At 40.8% G+C, this 20,476-nt stretch overlaps 1 protein-coding gene across 2 annotated transcripts in view; it reads right to left on the bottom strand.

Moving 5' to 3' along the window:
• The window catches only part of CaMKI (Calcium/calmodulin-dependent protein kinase I), a 73,012-nt gene that overhangs the window by 16,856 nt on the left and 35,680 nt on the right, over positions 1-20,476 (bottom strand). For both annotated transcript variants that reach the window (XM_084578700.1, XM_084578699.1), the window contains exons 2-5: positions 11,567-11,701; positions 8,217-8,291; positions 6,213-6,351; positions 2,965-3,088 (exon numbers count right to left, since the gene is read on the bottom strand). In XM_084578700.1, the coding sequence (XP_084434826.1) occupies positions 2,965-3,088; positions 6,213-6,351; positions 8,217-8,291; positions 11,567-11,649 (421 nt within the window). In that variant the 5' untranslated portion in view covers positions 11,650-11,701. The remainder of the gene's footprint in view (positions 1-2,964; positions 3,089-6,212; positions 6,352-8,216; positions 8,292-11,566; positions 11,702-20,476) is intronic.

Genomic DNA, 20,476 nt, shown 5'->3' with positions numbered 1-20,476 from the left:
GAGAACAACATTTTTGATTGTGTGCCACGAGGCAAAGGCTCAGAATAGGGGATGAGGAAGAAGCAAGAAGGCTGTTTGGTTTCGAGGGTCTAATGTCCCGAAGCAGCAATGCCTGTGTGGCGAAGGGCTCTGAAAATTTCGACCAGCTGTGGTTCTTTAACGCTTTCAGTGTTGCTGACAGTACCTCACACCTTCTCACTCATCATTAAAAAAAGTACACTAGAACAAAAGGCAGGGGTGCTTAGGGGGATGCCACCATTTGCCTCATCTTTTTATAAGCTTGTACCATCGCCTTGTGCAAGGTATGACCGAGATCGTGGATGTCGCGGAGCAACTGCACCGTCCACCCCTTTCTCCTCTGGTGTGCAGCTGCTTGGCGCTAGCTTCGCACGTAGGCAAGGTTTCGAAGGAGTTGCAATTCTCTGGCTGAACATTCGCAACGATGTTCTGCCATCTGTTGTAATTTTGTAGAAGATTCCTTTTCTTTTTATCTTTTCCTCGCTGTGTCAGCTGTGTGGTACATAGTTCAGGAGGTGCAGGCAGCTATCTCTCCAAGGCATCACACACTACTTTTAGTGGCAAGCAAAGGTCATAAATCATTCTTCTACCTCTATCTTTCAACTTTCGTTTACAAATTACTGATTTTACTTCGGGACCACCGAGAGTGGTCTCTCTTTGCATGCGACTGCTCTGCTATCTGATTGAGCATCCCAGTGGAATGGAAGCGTGGCTCTCCTCACTCCAAATTCTGACAGGAAAGGGAAAAGCACCTACATTATATATTTGCAGAGTGTGAAAAAAGTTTTGTACACGGGCCCTCTGTTTCAAGCTCTACCACACTACCAAGAAGTACTGAAAATTATCCTTTTTTTTCTATGTACTTCTGTTTTATAGGCATTTATTAGTTAGCAACTGGTGGGGTGGGATACTAAACTCTGCATTTGCTGTTGTCTATGCTACCCCGTGCCATGCACACAATAAAAAAATGAGTCTATGTTACCCCATGACATGCACATAATAAGAAAATGAGCCTCTGTGTTCGCATGCTGACCTAGAAGAGAAACAACAACAGTAAGGGTGCTTCACTTCCTGAAGAAACCGAACACTGTGAGGGTTAACTAGCACTGACATAGCACAGTAGACAGGCATCTGACGTTTTGGCCTCCGTTGAAACAAAGGCCACTGTGGCCGGGACTGAACCAGTGTCCTTGAGCTTAGCAATCAAGAATCTAACCACTGAGTCACCAAGGCGGGGCATAAAAGAAGGTTTACTATGCCCTTGTCACACGGGCAGTTGTAAGGCCTTGGGAATTAAGGTTCTTTGCTCTTAAAGGCCACCGATGCACAGCTACATGGCAAAGCCTTGAGACCATTAACAAAAAGGCCCGTGACGGGAAAGGCAGTAATCAATGGCCTCCAAGCTGCGTAAAAAAATAGACTAAACATGAGTGCCAGCAAGCAAGCTTAAAGAAACAAAAACTTTGACACAATATAATTTTGAATATTATATTTTAGCCTAATTAACTCTATTTAAGTGGTCAACCTCGTTAAAATGAATCTAAAGAATTGGGAGCGTTGAGAGGAGGCTTCAAAACTTTTCAGCAGCTGCATCGACATATACAAGCTTTTATTTGCTTACTTTGCTCCTTGTGTGGTATTCTTTCTTTGTTGCCTTTTTGTTGAGCGCACATTTTTCATAATACAGTGTTTTCTCACTAATTTACTATTTATTTCATATTGCCAGGCTTTAGGTGACTGCTTTCTATATTTAATGTGGTGTTCCTGGTCCACAGATGGTGCTCAAGAAGGTTGCCTGAATCATGATCATCGTCGTCACCTATTTCCTGTGAACTTGCCGTGTGGCTGCGCCCCCGCTCCTTTCCGGTTTTGCTCCTTTATACTCAGTTTCATACATCAAGTGCGACACCGCCAAAGCTACAGCTCTTGTTTGCGCTCTCCGCATCCGCGATGAAAAATAGTGCCTGCTCTTGACGAGAGGAAATTTATAGTTATTTTGTCTGCAAGCTTAATACATCTTACATTTGCCATCAACTTCATAAAGAACATCTTTTTTAGGGAGAAAAGATCGGATTCGGTGAATTTGTATGTTTTTTATGTCAGTTTCGTTTGTGTTGCGTTTTCGCTGAACTGCAACCTTACCAGCTGTGCCACTAGATGGCGGTAGCTGTGCCCTCTGTGCACATGGTAGAAAATGAATTGACCTTGCTGTGCATCTCTTTTCGAGAAAATGGCTCTTCGGTGCGCACTTTTTCTATAAGATCCGCACTGCGAAGATGTCTAGGCATGCAACGCAAGTTATTGCAAACGTGTATGCTCGGAATAGAGCCCGTTTCCGCAGGAACCACTCTGCCACAAAACAAGCGCGTAGTGATACGCCTCTTTTTTTTTCTTGCGAACTACTTGCGTAGCTCTTGCTGCGTTACACCTGATGTATGAAACGGAGTATAGAGCAATCAACTTCCTTTGCAGTAAAGACTTTGGAGAGGTGCTGTGTGAAAGGGATATTAGAAAGCTTTCCTCTTAACGAGGTGGGAAGAATGGGGGCGCGACAGTGGTCTTCTTAACCCCCCCCCTTCCCGGATACATCATCAAGAGCTCAAGATTGGACAGTAACATATCCCCGAAGCCAAGATAAAAAAAAAATTCTTCAACAATCAACCGCCTCCTTCCGGCTAGGGCTGCAATCACGCTTACAGGTCACTGCTTCTAATTATTGACATGTTTACAGCAATATGACTTGCATGTTGACTACATTAGCTGACCATGATAAAAGTACAGTCTGGGTTCCCTTTACAGCTATGAAGTACATAAATAATTGCAGGTCGGTCAACTTCACGCTTTAATCAATTATAAAGGTCACAGTTATTACGAGTGATAGAACTCTGTAAGGATAAGAATCTACAAAGACTGAAAGAAGAAAGGCGACAGAAAGGGTTGACATACCGACGTATCCGGGCGTGCCGCATGCCGTCGCCATGATTCCAGAGTCTTCCATCTTGGAAAGCCCGAAATCGCTGATCATTATCTTGGAATCCTCATCAGGACAATAGTACAGCAGGTTTTCGGGCTGAAAAGCAATGCAAAAAATGAAGCCAGATGACAATAGCTCAGCACATGGCTATGCAGCAAGCAACACTAAAGTTATGTGATTGACACGGTGAATCCATCTAGTAGTTCACCTATCTGTTATTAAGATAACGCCCTCCAATAAGATTGAAAAGCAAGAAAAACATTGTCCATTCATTTGCCACAAAGGCAAGTCTAGAGGCATTTCAATAAACTGCATGAACTTCACACAAAGGAGACCCACTCCGATTGCGTGAAGCAACAAGGTAAAGATAACTCTTCTTCACTCGCGTGTGGTGGCAGTGTCAATTAGCGAAGTAAAAGGCACTTAAGATGAGTTTACGAAAAAGAAACTTCTGCTTCACAACAAGAAACTTAGCTTTTAATATAAAAGAGTGCTTTTTTTATAAAAGCACACAGGTGCAGTCCAATATTTCTTGTAGCCCGCTGCTTAGTTGGCTGGCGACATAGGCGGTATTAAGCCTTTTTCTATGCCCACCCCTCCCTCCCCTCTCTCAAGTTACTACTGAGACAGTTAGTACAAAACCACCCACAGAGTGGCATCACTGTCCACTTTACTGTCCATAATGATGCTGCCTGCCGCCATGTTTGTTCCCAAAACAATTCTATATAACACTTTCCTTTCCCAACAGTTTTTTGCGTTAGAATTAGTGCAACACAAAGCTCACTTATAAGGTACTATAATAGATGACATAACATTTTTTTTTCTTAGTATAATCAGCAGATGAAAATTGTTGCATGCCTGTACGTGGTGTTTCCATTAGCATTGCTCCCATGTCTCGCAAGAAGGCAAGGTAGACTGACCGCTAGGCCAGAATAAATTGATACAGTCAGTGCTAAGTCAGCATCCAGTATCCAGCAAGCAGAACGGTAAAATTGCAGTGCGCACTGTTCACATCAAACAGCCTGACATTAAAGCATGTTCTCGTAAAATAAGTGCCCTAAGTAACTTTAACCAAGGATATAAAAAAAAAGCGAAGCACTGCTGCTGGCTGAAACCAGCGACATATTGCTTGTGGTCACATAGGGATCCTCGGAGCATTTTGTATATTCCTCCCAATGCAAAATCTTTATTATTCATTTTTTGGGCCAAGTGGCCTTCATTAAGCTGTAGATGAGGTTTGGATATAACTGACCCAGTTTTTTCTAACGCACCTCCTGTGATCCTTTTTCTCAGCATTTAAAGAAAGCAGCCAAATATGAAAAAATACCCAGTAACTGTGGTCTTCCCCTGAGGTAGTGCAGTGCTGCCAAACACATTTTGAATAAACGAAGCGTGCACACTCGCAGTCTCAAAAGGAGCAGCCGACGCCACCGTCAACACTGTCTCAAAACTGCGTAAGTGTATTTTTGCCGGAGCACAGAAAGCCCGAGCCACGATCAGCTATAAGCAATGGGCAGGCCACCAACAGTCAACTCAGACGGAAGTTTTATCGAGCTATACTTACTGACAAAAAAAAAAAAAAAAAGATGAGAAAACAGTCACAGAAAACAGATGAGACACTACAGTGATTTCATTAAAGGAAGGCTCGTTTCTTTTTTATTTGTGTCATGGTGCAGCCCGCCAAAGTGCGTGGTGGCTGTTCACTTGGGCACGGTCACCTCGTATGTTTCTTTCGTTAAAACGTTTTTGGAAGTGCTGCCATATTATAATGCACAAGCATAGTCAGGTAACAGTTTTTTTATACTCCACAGGCTTTCTTCAAATGCTGCAAAAAAACGACCATATTGCAAGTACAATGGTAGAAAAAAATGGATAGGTTGTTTCCGACCTGATGAAACCCACTTGGCCCAAACTGTATAATAACTCATATAATAACTTGTCTAAGTTAATTAACTAATTGAGCAGAATATAACAATACTCCGAGAAGCGCTACATGACGGAAAATATTATGCTGCTGGTCTTACCAAACTTATCTGTACCGCATTTTTTAAAATTCTTGGTTCAAGTCTTGTGAAACACCCTGCTGTGCATGTGTACGCACACACACACATAACCAAATTTTTTAATTGATTGGCTACATAGCACTCAGATTATTTCCCCGAAAATCCCGTACAGAAGTGAAGGAAAAGTTCCTTAATACACTGAAAATGAATTCTGCTGGTTTCTTTGACTCCTGAAAAGTGGCACTCCTCCTAATGGCACTCTTTGAGTACTTTTCTCGTGGAGCAGATGGGTCGGCTATGCAGCCTTGGACACCTACTGGCAGCGCTGGCAGTATGAAGCAATATCTTGTTTCAGAAATTAATTGGAATGGCTTGTAACACTAATTCTATAAGTGCGTATAGAAGGCAAGTTAAACAACTCTTGTTGGAGAAAATGTAATAATCTACTTTAATGAGATGCATGCTACACTACCGTTTTTGTTCCTAGAACTATCTTGCTTAAAAATAAAAAACAGACCAGATAGTGTTTCTGTTGACGCAGAACGGCTGCCTAACCCGTACTATGACCTTTGTTGTCTATTTTTGGTGATGCATAGATGCTCCGTTTTTGTACACGTGCAGGCCATTTGCTGTATATATGCTCTGTATCTGTTTTTGTTGCTGTATATGTGCTGTAAAAAAACGTTTACGAGCAACGCTGACGCTGTATGTGTGTATAGAGTTAGGGATCAATTCCTACCATGTCATTGTATTTTGTTAACCGCGTGACCGGCAGACCGTGTATCAGGCAGTGCAATGCATTCGGAGAAGACTAGGCCTCGTCAGGCATTCACCAAACGCGTTTTGCTCTGCCAACCATGGCAGAACTTTGTAAATTATTTTGTGACTTGTTTTTGCTTTGTACATCCATCTCTGTCAAAAAAAAAAGTAAACAAACAATATATGCTGCTATTCTGGTATATTGAATTATCAATATACATAGTACACTGCAGCAATAAAAAAAAGACAAGCAGTAAAGCTTTGCTTCTCGCCAAAGCTAATCACTCAGTGACAAGTGAACGCAGTTACTACTATAACTACTCTACTACGGCACTGTAATAAATGCGTCTAGCTATAATCTAACAGCACTGTGAATTACTACAAAAGTAGGACTGCCTGTAGGTGAAGTATAGCAACACACAGAGGCAAAATTAGAAAGCGTGCAAGAGTGTGCTTACCTTGAGGTCTCTATGGACAACCCCTTGTGAATGCATGTAGTCTACAGCTTCAAGAATCTGCCGTATCAAGTCACTGGCATCCTTCTCAGTGTAGCTCCCCTTCTCCACTATACGGTCAAAAAGTTCACCCCCCGTCACACTGGTGGAAGAGAGAAAGGCAAAAGAAGGGCACCAGTGACAAGGCTGCCCCTGGGAAAACAAAGCTCACCAGTGGCTAGAAATGCGAGTGGCGTCATCTGTTGCATGCACCATGAGGCGATGGCTCTTGCCTACAATGTCTTGTGTCAAAATGCACTTAATACAGTACACAGTATAACCTCATTGGTACGTTTCTGGTTCATATGATTTCTCATACACTCAAAACCGCATGCAGTAAAAAAATCTCCCGTAGAGCTACAGTATTTTTCTTCTGGTTAATATGTTCCCGGATAACACGGTTTCCTGGTTACTGCACTCAAACTTTCCGCAGATTGTGGTCGTCTAATGCGTTTGGTGATCAACCTGATGAACCTGGTGGCTTGCGATATGAAAAACAAGAACAGCGGCACTAACCCACCATGGATTCTATTCGGTGTGTGCTTGTGTTCAGAGGGGCGAAGCACCAAAAACAGAGACAATCTAGGACGTGCCGGTTCCCTTTGAAACACGACTTCATGTGGAGAAATGCAATGGTTTCTTTGCAGTCTCTTAAGAGCACAGGGGTGAACCATTTGATAACCACAACTATGCACTTGCATATGAGCAGACCTGGCATGGGGAATGATGCAACATGAGCAAAAATGCGGCGACTGTAACCTATCGCATAACTTCTCCACATGTCATTAGTGTAAGGGGGCGAAGCATCCGGAAGCAACCAAGGAAGCTCGTCAGTGCCGTCCGCAAACTGGATTTGTTTCTAAATCTCTTCCGTGCTAAGGACAATGCAAATATGGGCTGAATTCTGCTAGAAATAAAAAAAAGGAGCTGTTAATACTTGATGTCAAGAAATGCTAATCTGCATTTTTAAGCAGTGAAAGCGCCAATACTCAATGCTTTTGTACCTCATTCAGCAATCAATTTTTTTTCAAAATCAGACAGTTCTGATTGTATGCTTACAGTGTGTCCCAACAATGAACCACATGACACGGCAGCCCAGAAATGGTCTTACAAAGGCAGGAAGAGATGGCATCAATGACACCAACTGCCATGATCGATGTCAGCACAGGTTTATACGGCCTACTTTGCACCTCTTTTACAAACACCTTGGACAACGAAGAAGGCATTCCACTCTGCTCTATCTGGCAGTTACTAAAATACAAGGTAAATCAGAAAATCACCACAAATAGAAAGCACAGCATATCAATGTAATCACACCATCACTGAAGTCAGTAATAAAAGACAATAATTTTCTCTTGTATCTGACTGTGAAAACAAGAAAAGGAGAGAGAAGATCGCTTGAAAGCGAAAACAATTTTAACATTGTACTGTAACCACTTATGCTAAAACCTTAGTTCAGAGCCACAGCATTATGGGTGGACACCATGTGAATAAGTACTTGATCAAATGTTGCACAACTCAACCTGGAATTGCACAAAGCAACTAAGCCCTGCTTACCAAGTCCCACAGAGGCCGTGGTGGTGCAGTGGTTAGGGTGCTCGACTGCTATGCCCGAAGATAACGGGATCGAACGGGAAACGGGATACGGTATACGGGATACCCGGCCACGGCGGCCACTTTCCCATGAAGGTGAAAAGCAAAGGCGCCCATATGCTGTGCAAGGTGGTCGAAATTTTCAGAGCCCTCCACTACAACGTCCCTCATAGCCCGAGTTGCTTTGGGATGTTAAACCCCATAAACCAAAACCAAACTTACAAAGCTTGATGGGTTTCCAAAAATTTTTGTGTACTTGCCAGTGAATGCACATGAAAACAAACAAAGCTAACTACCTTGTTATGTCTTTGTAACACGCTCGTTGTGTTCGAAAAAAAGACAAACCAACAGCAACAAAAATCAGTCACCACTCACAGTTCCATAACGAGGTAGACCTTGTTTTTGTCCTCAAATGTTTCCAGAAGCTGGACTATGTTTGGATGCTTCAATCTGCGAGAGCAAAGGTAAGTGTTACACCACAGCCCATTTAGATGAAGAAGCAGAGTTATAGTCAGATATTTTACGCTGGTGCAACATGCAACACGAGGTGGAGACATAAGAGCTCTATGCACACTACTATGCAGCTACAATATGTGCGCCAGAGTTGTGGCCCATACAAAGAAATGTGCACACCAAAATTGCACACATAACAAACACACACAGTTAAAACTTTCACCCTACACTGTTCCCAATGTATTCTTGCATAACACAATTTCATGCAGTAGTGCTAAGCATATTCAACCACTGATACATATACTTTCCAATGCAGGTGCTGTTAAATGATCGGTTAGTGTTTGCAGCTACCAGTGAACTGGAAACCGTGTGCAATCACTAGTACGTATGCAGTTTTTCAATACAATCGCCTTTCAACTACATAATCTTAGCTAGTGCCAAGAAGCGAGAAAGGAACTGCAAAGTACGGCAATGGCGCTAGCAGAAATATGAGCGAGAAATTAATGAAAAATTTGATGAAACACAAAAATAATGCATATCTTCAGGTAGGAAGTTTCAAAAAGCTGCAGCCCCTGTGAGCTATGAAATTATAAAAGCAACTTCATTTCAATGTTTCCTTCTTTTTCTTGCTTGTATAAACCAAAAAAGGGAGATGCTATTACAAGTCTGACACTCAACAGCAAAAGGTTGGGGACATTTGGTCGCAAAGCCACTTCTGCAAGCTGGAAAACCTTATTACGCTTGTGTTTGCCAGCACTGTTTCATGTTGGAAGTGGCAGGCACATGCTATGTTGCTCTTATGGTAGGAAGTTGAGAGAAAGTTCATAACTGGCTCAGAGGGACAGAGAAGTGAATATTTAAAAAAAAATCTGCAGCACATTGCACAGTTTACAATTCTAAATCCATGCGTCTAAAAGCTGCATTCTTTTCATGTCACGAAAAAAATTGAAGTCTTTTTGTCTGTTATGTTAATTTTATGTTAATGCAACTCATTCCGGAAATGTTTATGACTTGACAGTAGCAATGGCCACACGTCATCAAAAGCAACTGGACATGAAAGTGATGTGGCCATAAGTTTTCTTTTTTTCCCCTCAAGCGATGAGACAAGTTTGTGGTCCGTGACCCCTTTCCCAAGTATTTAACCCCAGAAGAGCCAAGCACCATGGATCGAACCTGGTACTCCCCGAATGTGAGGCAGATGCTCACTTCTTGCAAACTTAGAGAACACACTAAAACCAACTACATAAATGCCTTCATCAATGACAGAGAAATTCTACCTCCATTTCAACATAGAATTAGAAAAGGTTTTTTGACTGTTATCCAGTCAACGTCTGTAGCACATAGTTTTGCCGATATTCTAAGAAAGACAGGACAAATTGATGCTTTTTTTTTTCAAGAGAGCATTTGACCTTATATTGCACGCCTAATTTATATGCAAGCTCAAAGCTATTGGGCTGCCTTTTATAATTAACTGGGTTGTTGCTTATCTTTATAACCGGGCCCAGTTCATTAGCATTGATCATCACTGTTCTAATTACCTCCAGTCCCTTTTGTCGTACTTTAAGAAAGTGTACTGGGGCCATTGTTGCTCTTTATCTACATTAATGACATTGCTGATGTAATTAGTGAACCAGTACAAATAAAGCTTGTTGCTGATGAATGTGTGTTGTTTTGTGACATCGAATCAAGTGAGGGCCAGTTCATTCTTAGTTCTGAACCCCCAGAACATTCATTCTTGGTGATGTACATGGGAGATGAAACTAAACAAGGACAAGACCGTGTTTACGAAAGTGACAAATAAATTAAATAGCCTATCATTTTTATGTAACCTTCCGTATCATCCACTTGATGAAGTTAACGAATACAAATACCTAGGTGTCTCTATCACAAATAACCTCAGTTGGAATAGGCACATACCTGACATATGTAAAGCATCCTTGGAGAAACTTTGCTTCTTAAGACGTAAGTTAAAAGCTGTCCCCTCTAATGCAAAACTCGTCACCTACACATCACTCGTTAGACCTAAGTTAGAGTATGATTGCACTGTCTGGGACCCTTTCACAAAGCAAAATATTCAGGCAGTAGAAATGATCCAGTAAAAAATGTGTTCGATTTATCTTCAACAAATACTGTTCTATTGATTCTCCCATTGGTCTCATGGAACAGCACTACATACAGTCACTGTAACCGTGAAAAAAGATTAAGAGATAAAATTTCTCTATTTACACAAAAGTAACAAACTCTCTGTGTACCAATTCATTTATTAAGCCCAACACTACAAGACTAAGATGACATTGCCACGCAGAATCACTTACACTGTACAATGCTAGACTCAATGTTTTCAAATACTCATTTTTGCCCAAGAACTAATGACTCTAACAAACTTTCTCCAGCAGTATCAACTACCATAGTGAATATTAATGACATGTAATGCATAGAGGCATTTTATTCTGTCCTAATAAGTAATATCCTAATTCAAGACATTACCCAGAATCAGCGTAGAAGCAAAAAACAGATATACCTTATCAAGACTTTTACAACACGCACATGTCAGAACCATACTTGTTTGAATACAATGCTTCCTTTGAATAACAAAATGCTTTGTAAGGAATGTGTACAGACACAAACAGAGAATAAGAAACACCTTTTACCAAAAAAAGTTGAGACACACTTAAAAGTTATTAATGGGCAGCAAATAAAAGTCTGAACCAAAAAACTGAACGAAGTGCCTGAACTGCAATTCTATACGTGATTATGCAACCTACCTTAGTAATTTTACAATTAGCAAGGCTACAATAATTTTCAATACACTTTAAAACTGACATTTTCCAAGCTGTAAATAACTATTCAATGTTTTCTACAAAATTCTGGGGAATGAGAAAGAGGCAAGCTAGGCAGACTAGTGGAGCCACACACAACCTTCCTAAAACAGCCTTTTCCAAAAGCAATAATCAATATGAAATGGTCATCAAGCTGGAAAAAAATTCACAGTGAAAAGTGGCGCACAGAAAGATGACCAATGAATACAAACACAAAATAGTGCTAACTCACAAGTGAAACTTATTGCAAGGAGCGTGCATCTGAAAGTAGCATGCTCATAAGTTTCCCGTTTTTGTTTGTTGCCATCCCTTGTGCCACTTCTCACCATGAACTTTTCCAATCGCTGCACCTTATCTGCCAGTAATATGCTCATTGTTACGGCACCATTGCATTGAAATCCGTATTACTGTGGTAATGTTAAACACGAAATGATCATTTGAGCCCCTACTGACTTCCTGAGAACCTTGATTTCGTTTTCGAGTGAGTCTTCCTTTCCCTTGAGGGCCTTTTTGTCGATACACTTGATGGCGTGCATGACTCCTGGGGTGTCCTTACTTTCTGCAAGCACAACCTGGGAGAATGCTCCCCTGCGGCAGAAAAAGAAAGAAAAGAGTCAGGTGAGACGAAGAAAGGCAAGCCACCTGAGCCAGGCGCATACTGCAAACCTCGCAAAGCCTGAACCTACGAGCGGTGATCAAAATGTTTTGCAATTCATGCGCACAGAGAACTGCCAGGCCTTTAAAAAAATTCGCTGCGAAAATTTTTAATAACACTAATGCATTTCTCCCATTTTCCTGGAAGGCTTTTAGTACCTCGAGGAAAAAAAAAAAAAAACTTTCTTCGTGGTTATCCCACCACCTATCTATGGCAGTAGTTCAACCTTGTTCTTCTGATGTGCTTCTTCAGGTTTTAAAATTAAAGAATAGATAGATGGATTTATTGAAAGCAAAGGCAAAGAGGTTGGCCGGAATGATTAAAATCTGGCCTGCTACTCTGCACTGGAGAAGGGGAAGAGATGAAGAAAGAGTAGGGGAAGTAGTATGGGACATAGCAAAGAAAATTGCTGTGTCCCATACTGGTAATGAAGGGTGGGTAACTGGGCTGTTCGAAATCACGCTCTCAACTTGTGAACTGGACCACTGCTGTGTACCAGCAAGACACTTCTTGTCACCAGCTCTCAATGTTTCTCCACAGCGGACTTGTGCAGCATTCCGATAATGCTGGCATAATGTTACCCTTGTACTGTCCTGCTTTCTTCCAGACAATCAACAAACAGGACCCCCTTTGTACCCGAAAAAACTGTCATCTCTCCCTTTTCTGAGTTTTGGAGTTCTGTTTTCGGAGTTGAGAATGACAAATGCCTCCAGTGCACAAACAGCTGTTTTGTTTCCTGGTCCCACTGCTAAAACCACATCTCATTCCTAATCACAAAATGGGAGAAAAAGATGTTGTGGATCGCTTGAACAGAGATTCAAAAAGCTCTCTTGATAAATGCACATGTTGGTATCGAGATTGTTTAGAGAGGTTTTCTTGATGCTTACTGGGACGAGACCGTAAACATAAAAAAAAATGTAATGGATGATTATGAAATCACTATCGCTCGAGATGTTATATTCTTTTGGCAATCTCGGACACTTCAATTTGGCAATTCTTTAGTAAGAGCTATAGGCTCTCAGCTGAGATTCAACAATCCGAATCGGTTCGAGTGCTAAGCCGTTCTGACCATGGGCTATCTTGAAAGCCTACAAGACCGCGTTTAAGTTCTTTGGACCAATGCATTACTGTAGCACACAAAAAAAACATTATGTGCCGCACACATTCACCAATATACTGTGAATTTCTCGAATGAAACTCCCTTCTTTTGGTAAAAATTTTCATCAAGCTCGGGTTCTGAAGTTGAAAATTGTGAGAGCACACTATCTTTAACTGATATGGACCAAAGGTGAAACCTGGGCCCGCTTGCACAAAACAATCTTAAGGCTGTCTTAGCTAAGTCCAGACTTAACTGGAGTCTAAAGAACAGGCCACTAGCATGGCCGCTCAAGACTGGAGTCAAGACTGGGCTTCAGTCCTGACTTGAATAAGTCGCTTGTATGATTACGACTCTAGTGCTGTCTTGGTTAAGACACAAGGACGCCAGGTGTCTAAGTAGAGAAATTAGGGAAATACAGGGATGCGCTGGCACTGTCTCTGCTATAAGATGTACACATTCCGTCAATTTTGCGTTGTGTAAAACCCGTGTCATTGCTTTTTGCGGCTTAACATCGTGTTACGAGGAAAAATGCCCCAAGTGGTTGCTGAGGTCGTTGTGGGAAGCCACTCTGGTGAACATGGACCCGAAGCGTTCGACGTTTGGAAGACGAGCCGTCTTAAATAAGCTTTGTCTTTCTAAAGACACCATTTAAGTCTGGACTTAGCTCGGACTTTATCGTGCAAGCCGGCCCTGAAGTTGATATTAAGACCATTTTTGGCTAAAAAGATAACCTAAAGAAATGGCACAAAAAGATAGCTGTCACATGTTTGCAGAGCCATTCTCTGCGGCCACTTTTATGCACTTTCTATACTGCAGCTCATCCAGTTTGACAACACGGCTTGAAAAATATTCTGGTACAACCCTAACGGTTTCTTGATGCAGAGGCTTTTGCTTCCTGGCGTATTGTTGGCTTCAGTTCTGTCAAACCTTTTCCTTAGAAAGCTTCTTTCAATGTTTTCCTCAAGAAGAGTTTGAAACAAGCGTTAACAAGCGTTAATTCACCCAGTTACTAAGCCACATGCCTTCCAATTTCGAAACACAAGCTCGAGTAATCAAAATGCACGGTGTGTTCAGAGCCATATTTCTCTGTCACTACAAGGGCTGCCTTTTGTTTTCAAATTTGTCATGTGCCCGAAAAGCTTGATAGTGGCAGCGGTCTGACAAACCACAAGGCTGTTTGAGAACAAAACAGCGCTAAACAATAACATTGCACTTTTGACATTTACTGCTATTGTTAGGTTCCTTAAGATGTCACATTTCTAACCTAAAGATAAATGCTTGGATTAACACATGCAGCTAGTGAGCAATTGCAAGTCTACTTTCTTCGGTCACCTACTTTTTCTCCAAACATGAGCCTTACTGTGTCATAAATCTATGGTCACATCTTGACAATAATAGCAACAAAACTACACTTACTGCATATTATGGCAAAACGCATCACATGTGCTACAATAAATTTTCCGATTTGCTGCTACAGTAAAATTCTTAATTCAATTTTAGACCAGAAAAAAAGTTTAATGAAATATTAGACGAGCTTTAATGCGATACGTACAAATAATAACTGCCAGAAAGAAACAGCCCTCTACAGCAAGAGGTACTACAAATGCTTTGCTTGTGTGATTGTGTTGGCATACCACTGTGCATTCGTTCCTAGGAAATATATTTTTCTACCTATGCACAAAGTAAACAATATGTTATGCCAACATTTTCATACAATAGTTAAAAAATTAAAAGTGAGTGCAGGTCTGAAATATCAGTGCAAAAGAAAAAAAAAGCATCATTTAGAGTGGCAAGTGTCAGGTTTGTACGAAAACAATACAAATGGTCTGAAAACCAGTTTCTTCTATCACATTACATGTTCTACTTCATACAGAATCAAATAACCACCTCGAGAGCGATTAGAATGCTCTCGACGTCTCAAGGACCAGAATAATTAAGCAAGCCTGAAACCAATTCCAACCCGTATCTGCATTTGCCAACAACCATCAGCACGAACTCAATATCAGGAATAAGAGAAGCATAGCATCGCTTCAGTCAACAGCAAAGGACAGCAAATACAAAAATACAAAACTGTTACATTATGCCAACTCTGCTTTGTGCAGAATTAAGTGCGTGGTTTTAAGCAGCTCGAATGACGTGATTCTCTGTGATGACGGGTACTCACGGGTACTACACAATAAGGAAACTATCGCTCCCAATGGTCACCACTCACAGCTGTCTTGCACTAGCCATGCGGATATTATCCCAGAAAATATATCTAGCTCATTATTACACACATTAATGCACATCCTTTCAATGTTTTTATCAAGCTACCCAGACCGCACCACTACATATTTTCTTTAGCATTGAACAACCTGACTTAGTACACTCCCTTCCCTTGATTTCCACTAGAATACCATCAACGTTTGTTTGCCCCATGACTTATAATTCTCGGTGTCACTTAATGCTGTGCTCATGACTTCAGCCATCGTCACTCACTGTGCCACTGCTCATATCTCACATATCTATCTAGTCTCATATTCATTACCCTCCAATGTGTTAGGCTCCACGAATCAGTATTGGCAAGATACACCACTATCCATCAATGGCAAGAGAAACCCTATTCTTCATCAAAATTTTCAGTAAAGCATGTATATCCCCTCCTTGCACTCCTTGTGTGATCTTCTTCATCAATGTCCTGTTACATCTCTATTGCTGTAAAAGCTTTCCTCCTTTCCAATACTCCTTACCAGTGCACACCACATTACACATGGAAAGCCTAATCCCATAGATCTTTGATTCCCTTCATTTCATTTCGGGCTTGACCAAAGCTTTTGACGAGTTTCTCTACAACAGCTCAGGTTGATGGTCAATAGATTCATACAAGAAGTGATCATCAAGTATTGTAACAGCGTGGCCAAATTCTTTTACCGTGAGAGATCACGTTTTGCAGTTCACCCTATGAACCTTTGCACTGTAGTTGTACCATAACCAATAAAATCTTGTTAGCCCTCGGTGTTGCTTGTGGTGATCACGCAGCCCCCCAGGTGTAGACTTTGGCACAGCGAATCGAACCCAGCACATCCAGTGCATTATGCGATCAGTGCAGCATTCAACAAGCCACATAAATATTTAGGAGACCAAACACTGGACTTTAAGCGTCCTATTTTTTTTCCAGCTCAAAAAAAGCTTGCAGTTTTAAGTGCCTGATTCTGCAATGTCTTTGCTGAAAATGTTGCAGGAATGTTTTACCAAAACTATTATGATTAGTGCATGTGCCCGCTTTTATGTATTCCATGCAGAAAACCCTGATCAGCGAGTGTGACAGAAACTGCAAGTCTGCAAAAGTGATGTACCGAAAACTATACGGATATCCCTCATCAGACAGTAATCAGACATTTTTAGTGGACAACAGCGCCCACTTCAGCTTCCAACCTGAAAACTGTTATGGCACAAAGGAGCATGCCTCAACGAAGAAACTTCTAGCGGACTGTAGTCATTGCTTAGTTAAAGAAATTCAAAATACTGCAGCACCATCAGTGACAAATGCTAGAAGCTCATCCATCATGATGCAAAGGAAGCATTGCTTTCTTTCTATTGAAGTGCACACCGGAGAGAGTGTAAAATATAATAATACATGACAGAAACTACTGAACTAAAAAAGCCTAAGGAAATCAGTCCTACTTTGCCGAGGTGTTGTGATGTGGTGGGTCACACCGATAATGGCAAGGCTTTACAGCAAGACAGCATTCAGTTTGTTTCATGCAATTTTCAATACCAAACGAAAGTTATAATCTTCGTCTCTTGGATACTGGAGCACTTAGTCTAAAAAATATGAGAAAAAACCTTTTCATTTCCATGATGATATCATCATGCATTTTACTCAGTACTCGAACCTCCTTAAGAGATACAAAAGACTAGCCCAAATATCACCGCATATTATATTGAACGTCAGCACAACGCTATCCAAAACCATGTAAAAAAGAAAGCAAGAAGAACGAAAAAAAATTTTTCTACAAAAATTTGGGACTGAAATTATGCATATTTAATTTGCTCTAAACCATTATATGCAATCAGAAGACTTGTGAATGCACTTGCAAATGTGCAGGAAAAAGAAAAAAAGCTCAGTGATGTGGGAAGCCCATCACACAAATTAGTGAAGGCCTATTAAGTTTTGTCATCAGGCTGGCAAGACCAATTATTCAAGAAGATTGGAAGCAGGAAAAGAGAGTGAAAGAATTCAGCAAGAAGGAAGCTTTTCATAGTTGCAGCTTCAAGCCAGAAGAGAAGCTTGTTTGAACAGAATCCAGCTCTGTTCCTTTCCATACCACAGCGACTTTAAAAGATATTTATTATTTACCAGAAATAGGGAAATTATTACAAGCCCAATCAGCATACCCTTGCTCTGAGTGCCAGAATGACAAAGTGCAAGCAATTCCAAGTTTAATATTTATGAGTGAGACATAATACCAAGAAGGTGCTAAGTTACGCTTCGCATCTCGAACTGGCACATGGGCTGAGGGGGATGCACAGAGGACGGCTTTAAATTAATTCTCACCACCTGAGGTTCTTGAGAGCACAGCGACGTCGCACAGCATACAGGCATGTCTGCATTTAACCTACATCAAAAAGCAACTGCTGTAGACGGGGCTCGATCCCACAGCCTTGACATCAGCTGCCAAAAGACACTGAGCCATCACGGTAGTTCGCGATACCAGGAGAACAGGGGCATGTAAACAATTAAATCTGCTTGTTTGTTTGCCTTTTCGTGTTTACTTAATCGCTTATTTATTTATCCAACTCTCAATCCCTGAAGCTGCCATGTTGGTCGATAAATTGCCACAAATCTCGTTACAAAATAAACAGCAGCATCAAAGGGAAAATAAACAGCGTTCACCCTAAGAACTAGCTGCTGATTAGGATCGAAATGCAACCTCACCAGTAGTCTTCACTACTGCTCAGGGATGGTGCTCCATTAAATGATCACAGAAATACTGTTTGGCTTACAAGACGAAAGCAATCTATGCGTAGCAATGTAGACATTGGGGCATAACAGTGAGATGATTATGATGCCCCCGAAATAAGCACAAATAGAATTTTTCTCTGTTGCTGCAGAAACAATAATGATAGGCACATTTTCATAACCATAACACTATGGCAATGACAACTATGTGATATGAAATGGGACATTAAATTCTGGGTAGCCCCTAGTTATGAATGATTCAAAAGTACATTCCCTGAGAGAAAGACAACTCTGCTGTGCTCCCAGTTAGCCCTACCTGTATTTTCCAGGCAAAAGTCAGACCAGCAGAAATGATGGCACTTCATTAGTAGCCAAACAAAAGCAAAAGTGGCAAATAAGGTCATTTAAATGTCATTTAACTTACTACCTGCACATAATATCAGAGCACACTTTAAGGTCCGTACCACAATTCTGGCTCTTATCTGCTTCGAAGGAGCATGCCTGTGTCTTTTTGTACTTCAACGTTTTAATTACAAAAGATCACCTCAAGTGCAGCAATTATGAAAATGAACTCAGAAAGCCACGGTGGAGTGTGACTAATCAATTACAAGTAATTCTTTAACGGCAGTCTCAATTTTACCATAAGTCAGCTACATTTAAGGCACGGCTCCCATGTGACACTAAGTTCGAGCCACTCCACTTTCAGTGATCATGCGGAATCGGAATTTCGATGCAAGAAAAGCTTAATTTGGTGCACCTGCATTTCCACTACACACTGAGAAGCAGCAAGGAATGACTCACTGTCATCATTTTATAAGAGACAGAGAGTCATTGCAATTTCACACGTGCGTAGACACGTGCAACAAAAATTGCATGTGCCACTCAGTTTCACATTGTGCACTGATGAAAACGCAAAGCTGCTCGTCAATCAATGTTGAAAGTCACGTTAGATGACACTTTTCCACAATGACTGTCACTGGAACTTGATGAATGGCATCCCTACGTGCTGGCACAACGAATATCCTTCACAGCTCTTTGATATTTTGTTCATGAGTGTCTTTAGAGACAGTGACAGACAGCCAACTCGTTCGAACGCTGGATTTCATGCCAGTTAGCTGTGCTGAAGAAAGGTTCTCTGGCGCTCACTTAAGCGTTTAATGAGTCTTGTAATAAGAAGCCTTATGTTTTTACAGTTATTTAATTATAATGTTATATATGCACTTTTGCTTTTTCTTCTTCATTGCACAGACGTTGTAGGCATGTAAAACTAAAGCACACAAGATAAAAAAAATTGAACACAAGTTTGTATGGCTTCAATACTCACATATCACTGTTCTCAAGCTACAAAAACAGGTAGCATGCTGACGCACAAAACTGTGACACACACAGCAGTCGAATGCTGTTCTAGTAAATGCTACTTTAACTTTCGATTGAAAAGGTTCAGCTGAGAATGTTTATTGATTATTCTTTATGCAATTCTTGTTGGGTCTCCAGTTACCCATAGTAGGATGTTAGCATGGAAATGATTCAACTTATTTTAAGCCTCTTAAAAGTGCTGACGAAAGTAAAAAAAGGAAATGGTAACACTAACCTGCAGAGTGATGCCGGCTATTGCTTAAAATGCACAGGTATCCATCCAAAAAGTAGATTTCTGCATTCCTTATGCATGCCTCACAGTTAAGAACTTATGAAAAAAAAAAAGGCCTGATGAGAAGGTTAAGCAAAAGCAGCTGCAAAGAGCACCAAAAATATTACAGACCCATACAGCAAAGATTGATTGTACTATTAAAATATATCACTTTTCTCAACAAATAGACTGACACATACTAAGCATTCAAACACGCTAACTTAATATCGCTTCCACACTGACTGCTTCAAATGCTCATTCTTCCCTTTAGGCACAAGAGAATGGAACAGCCCGAGTCCATCTGTTGCAGTGGAAAGATTTCTATCTTATTAACAAAAAGTTCTTTTATGTTCACGTTCTGTCATTATGTCACCCGTTATGTTCTGTTACTCCTAATATTTGTAGCTTCGGCGTATATATACAATAACAGCATATTGATGTCTTTTTCTTTTTTTTTTTTCTTGTGTAGTGTTGTAATACTTGCATAATTGTCATATGTGCATGTTATCAGGAACAACTGGTTCCTTTTCTTTTTTTCTATTTTTATAATATATCTCAGCATTTTTGCACTTTATGCACTTTATATCATTGAATTGCTTTGTACTAATGGTTATGTCATTGTGCTCCTAACATGCTGCATATACACCTCTCTTGTACTTATATATGCCCACCTGCAACAATCATATTGGGATTAGCAGTATCTGTTAATAAATAAATAAATTATCACTGGTTTCAAGTGCCGCAGGCTGTGCATCAACTAATGCACTGACCAACTGCAACCAATTTTTAGTGTTGCAGACTCAATGCCAATGAGGAGGCTTGCACAACATGTATGTTCTAAGACACAATCTGATGCATCATACACAAGCTATTATGGGCATTCACTTACGACATTATTACTAGCAAAGAGAATAGCTCTTACACCTGCCTACCTCTCGCCGCTCAGTATGTCCCAAAAAAATAAGTTTGGCGAGACAAGCAATGCAATCAGTTGCATTTCATTTTGCTAAGAAATGCAGTTTCATTCAATTATATGCCCA

The sequence above is a fragment of the Amblyomma maculatum genome, chromosome 9 (assembly GCF_055883805.1).
Source record: "Amblyomma maculatum isolate TAMU_Amacu chromosome 9, ASM5588380v1, whole genome shotgun sequence".
Lineage (NCBI taxonomy): Eukaryota > Metazoa > Arthropoda > Arachnida > Ixodida > Ixodidae > Amblyomma > Amblyomma maculatum.
Note: the sequence above shows the minus strand (reverse complement) of the source record. Positions and strands in the feature narration are given on the sequence as shown.